The sequence below is a fragment of the Quercus lobata genome, chromosome 4 (assembly GCF_001633185.2).
Source record: "Quercus lobata isolate SW786 chromosome 4, ValleyOak3.0 Primary Assembly, whole genome shotgun sequence".
Classification (NCBI taxonomy): Eukaryota; Viridiplantae; Streptophyta; class Magnoliopsida; order Fagales; family Fagaceae; genus Quercus; species Quercus lobata.
In genome coordinates, this window is record NC_044907.1 from 20,203,966 (window position 1) to 20,208,239 (window position 4,274).

General features: G+C 41.8%; 1 protein-coding gene across 1 annotated transcript; it reads left to right on the forward strand.

The window, feature by feature from the left end:
• The first annotated feature begins 3,461 nt into the window (after positions 1-3,461).
• Positions 3,462-4,274, forward strand: LOC115984787. The gene has a single exon (XM_031107793.1). The coding sequence runs from the start codon at positions 3,462-3,464 to the stop codon at positions 4,272-4,274; it is 813 nt and encodes a 270-aa protein (XP_030963653.1).

The following is a 4,274-nucleotide window of genomic DNA, read 5'->3' on the forward strand; positions in this document are numbered from 1 at the left end:
AACACAGATATGATCACCCACGAAAACTAATGAAACAAACCTTTTCAAGATAAAAACCTGAGTAGGATTTGACCTAACTATCCTTAAGGTAAACAAATCCACTAATAGAGAATTGAAGTTTTTACAATAAGATTTAACCCTAAATCTATTGCTACCTCTAGTAGTTACTTACTGACAGACCACGCGCAAGCTCTGAATCTATGAACTCTTTCTCTCTTGGATTTGCAGCACACAAGCTCCCACGTTTATGACTTTGAGATCCCACTCAAAGGTTTTAGATCACCACTTGTTGAACTTGCAGCAACTAGATTCCACCAGTATTTGATTGTAGATCTTGTTCCGGTAGACACTTGTAGAATTAGAAGGTACAGAACCTCTTAAATCTCACGGGAGTAACTCACAAGTCTTTCAAGAGTCTTTAAAACATAGTTAGGGTTTTTCTTTTATAATTAGAAATGTTGGATTGAAACCCTAAACGTTTTCATGGGCTTAGGCCTGATTTAAATTCTATAGAAATTATTTTTTTGTGATTTTCGATTGGTCAGGCCTGATCTTTGATCGATCGAGCTTCATTGAAATTTAATTCTTTTTTCCTATAACTTGAATATTGTTGATATTTGACTTGAAACATTTTGAGCAATGTCTAACACTTATTGTAGACATGTTTTTATTCTTAGTTTGCCAACATATACAAATTAGGACTCTAAACATTTAATCCTAAATCTTTAGAACCTAACATTGCAATCTTTAAGGATAGTAAGCATACAGTTCTTGCATGGGAGCTTCAACTTTGGGTAGGCATGGAGTTGTAACATTAGTCATCCACTCATTAATATTGTTTCCACTTTTTTTTTTGATAAAACACCAGAAGCTTACAAAAAAGTTAGACCATACAGTGATTAATTGGCATTTCAGTTGCCAACTTGGCTAAGGAGCTTACATTACTAAGAACAACTGGTGGGACATACACAGCATGGAAAACTAAGTCAGAGTGAATTAAGGTTTCACTTGCCAACAAAACTTTCTATTGCCAAGTGGGAGTACACTGTCTGTTGGAAACAAGAACTGATCTCCTACTATCACTGAGCAGCAAAAGAAAATAGTATCCCAAGTCCCTAGCCTTAATCACAGCTTCAAGCATTGCTTCCTGGATTGTGAGTGCAGGTTGTTTCTCTGTACAGCTAGATGTTCTCTGCAGAATGACATCCCCAGGTAGATTCCTAGCTTCATAGGCAAAACCAGAACGATGTAATTTCTTGGCTCTTGCTCCAGCTAACTTAATTATGAGTTGCCATAGATTCTGAGGAAGCTTGTTTTCTCCTTTCTGATCTGACCTTCTAAGAAATGTTGTACTGCAGCTAGAGAAGGCTTCTTTGTACCTACAAACAAGAGACTGAGCAGTTAGTACAACTTCTAGAGGGTTTGGGTTCTTCCCTTCATGAACAACAAGGTTTTTGTGAGTCCATATGGTCCAAAGTGTTGTGAAAATCCCTTGTAGATAAGATATGCTCTCTGGTTGTAGAGCTTTATGAATATGCAACAACCTCCCAAGCCATTGTTGTATGGAACAGTTCATAAAATCTGATGTGTGCACTGCCAAAGATGTACCATGCCAAGTAGCTCTGGCAAAAGGGCAGAATAAAAGGAGATGGGAAGTGGATTCTTCTTATTCACCACAGAAAGGGCAAGCACCTGAGACAGGGATTCCCCTGTTCCTAAGGGTAAGGAAGGTTGGCAAACTGTCATGTAGGAGTATCCACACAAAGTTACTAATTTTCGAAGGGACTTGCACTTTGGTTACATATAATAATAATAATAATAATCTATGCTTTAAAATGATTAAGATTTTCTTAAGCAAAAAGTCTACAACCCACACACTTTGGCATAATTTAGATACATGACAAGGGAAAAATAGATTTTCTTTTTTAGTTAATATTAGTGGTGGGCTTGTGTATAAGTGATATGATCCAATCACACATTTACAAATATTTAAATCATTAAAGTGTGAACAAATGCGTGTCAATAGAAGAGGTGTTTTCTTAAGATATCCTGGGGAAAAAAAAAGGAGAAATACTTTTACTTTGGATTCAATACTTTTTGTTTAAACTTCAAATTTCAAGGCCACACCTAACTATGTTGAATTTATGGTGGGAGTTGGGAGGAATTTTGCTTCCATTAGAAAGAATTATTTATAGAGGCGAGCTAAAAGTCACAAATTGAGATATGTGTTGAAACTAGTGCGATTGTTTAATTACCTCTTGCGGGGACCAGTCAATCAACAAACCCATTAAGGTCAAGATAATTGGGCCTGTGGCCCATCCGAGGATGCCAATTCGTCTGAGGAGGCCCAGGTCAGGTCGTAAGGATAACCACAGAGGGGGGGTAGTCGACATCATGAAAGTATAGTTCCGTATTCGTTCGAGGACACCATACTCCTCGGCAGTATGCGTCCAAGGACGATCAGGACGCCGTCTTGTTACAATCAAACCTCGGAACTATGTTACCATTGAAGATGGGATAAGAGACCAAGGGTAAGAAAGAAAAGGCATACAAATATCTATAACGACAGCTGCCACCGCATTAATTGCCTTTCAACCACCTCTCTGGCCGCATTAATGTGGAGATGATACCTGAACAGTAATGAAGCAGCCTTACAGCTACCCATAGGAGGTTCCAGGAGGCGCTAGATGGGACAGAAAGAAATCCCCCGAACCCAACCTACATGTGTGCGGTGAAGATGGAACGACGGGGACAGTATATAACTTGAAAGAATAACTTACGAGGGAGGGGAGACCAAAAAAAAAAGACCAAAAGAGAAAGAAAACTTAGAACATCTCTTGCTCAAAAAGACACTCATACGGACCTAGTTTGTTTTTCTCTTGAAGAGTTAATCTAGCCCTTACATACCCATGCTCTACAAATTACATTGTTTGGGCCATTTACGTACAAACCCAATACTCGTTTGGGGTTGTTGCAAATCGAGTCCATACAATTGGCGCCGTCTGTGGGGAGGACTTGAGTTAACCTGAGAGAAATTTGGTGCAACGTTCATAATGGAGGAAACAAGCCCACGTCTACTAGAGGGTAACCCAAGCCAAGCGGAGTCAAGGGGCTCCCAGCATGGTGATCCCCATCGGGATCCTGAGCGGAGGGAAGGCCGGGAGGGGAGTGTACACACAACTCATACCTCCAAGAGTCATTCTTGAGGGAAGAGCCATGTTTCCCACTTAAAGAATGATAGGGACCTTCAGCGCGAGATTGACGTGTTAAAGAGGGAGTTGCGCCATGCACGACATGAACGTTCCCCACCCGATTCCGAACCATCGTCCGAGGAGACGGATGGAGCCAGTTACCGGTGGAGGTCACGGACTCCACCTAGTGAGACTTTATCTTATGAAGAGGAACGCGGCCATCGGCGCAGGCACAAAAGCTCGCCTAGTAGGGGCTTGGGTAATAGTGCCATGAACAAAGCGCTGAGCCAGGTTTCCAAATCACCTTTTGCGAGGAACATAGAAGATGCAGCTCTTCCTCGGCGGTTCTCCCAGCCTACATTCGCTCTGTACGATGGGCGGTCAGACCCAGTGGAGCATGTTAGCCATTTTCGCCAGAAAATGGCTATTTATTCCAGAGACGAAGCCTTGATGTGTAAGGTTTTTCCATCGAGTTTGGATCCGGCGGCGATTAGGTGGTTCAATGGGTTAAAGGCCAATTCTATTGGGTCTTTCAAAACCCTTACTCAAGCTTTTGGCGCTCGCTTTATCACTTGCAGTAGGGTGCCTCGGTCTCTGGAATCCCTGTTGTCTATGACTATGCGAGAGGGTGAAACTCTTAAAGTTTATTTGGACAGATATTGGGAAATGTTCAACGAGATAAAAGGAAAGAATGACGACGTGGCCATAAGTACTTTCAAAGTTGGCCTCCCAACTGATCATGACTTAAGGAAATCCCTAACTCGTAAACCAGTAACCAGCGTACACCAGTTGATGGATAGAATTGATAAGTATAGAAGAGTTGAGGAGGATCAACTTCAAGGAAAAGGAAAAGCTAAAGTAGTCCCTCAGGAGATGAGGGATTTCAGGTCAGACCGTTACAACAATAACCGACCTCGGAGAGACTTCGTCGGACAATCAGGATCTGCAGATACCCAAACGGTCAACGCAATGTTTCGAGAGTCGATGCAGCAGGTTCTGCAGAAAATAAAGAATGAGCCCTTTTCCAAGTGGCCGAATAAGATGGCAGGCGAGCCCAGAAAATGCAACCCGAACTTGTATTAG

Bases quoted from the DNA above. Each gene is read 5' to 3' on its own strand.
- LOC115984787 (XM_031107793.1), top strand. From the start codon at position 3,462: ATGAACAAAGCGCTGAGCCAGGTTTCCAAATCACCTTTTGCGAGGAAC.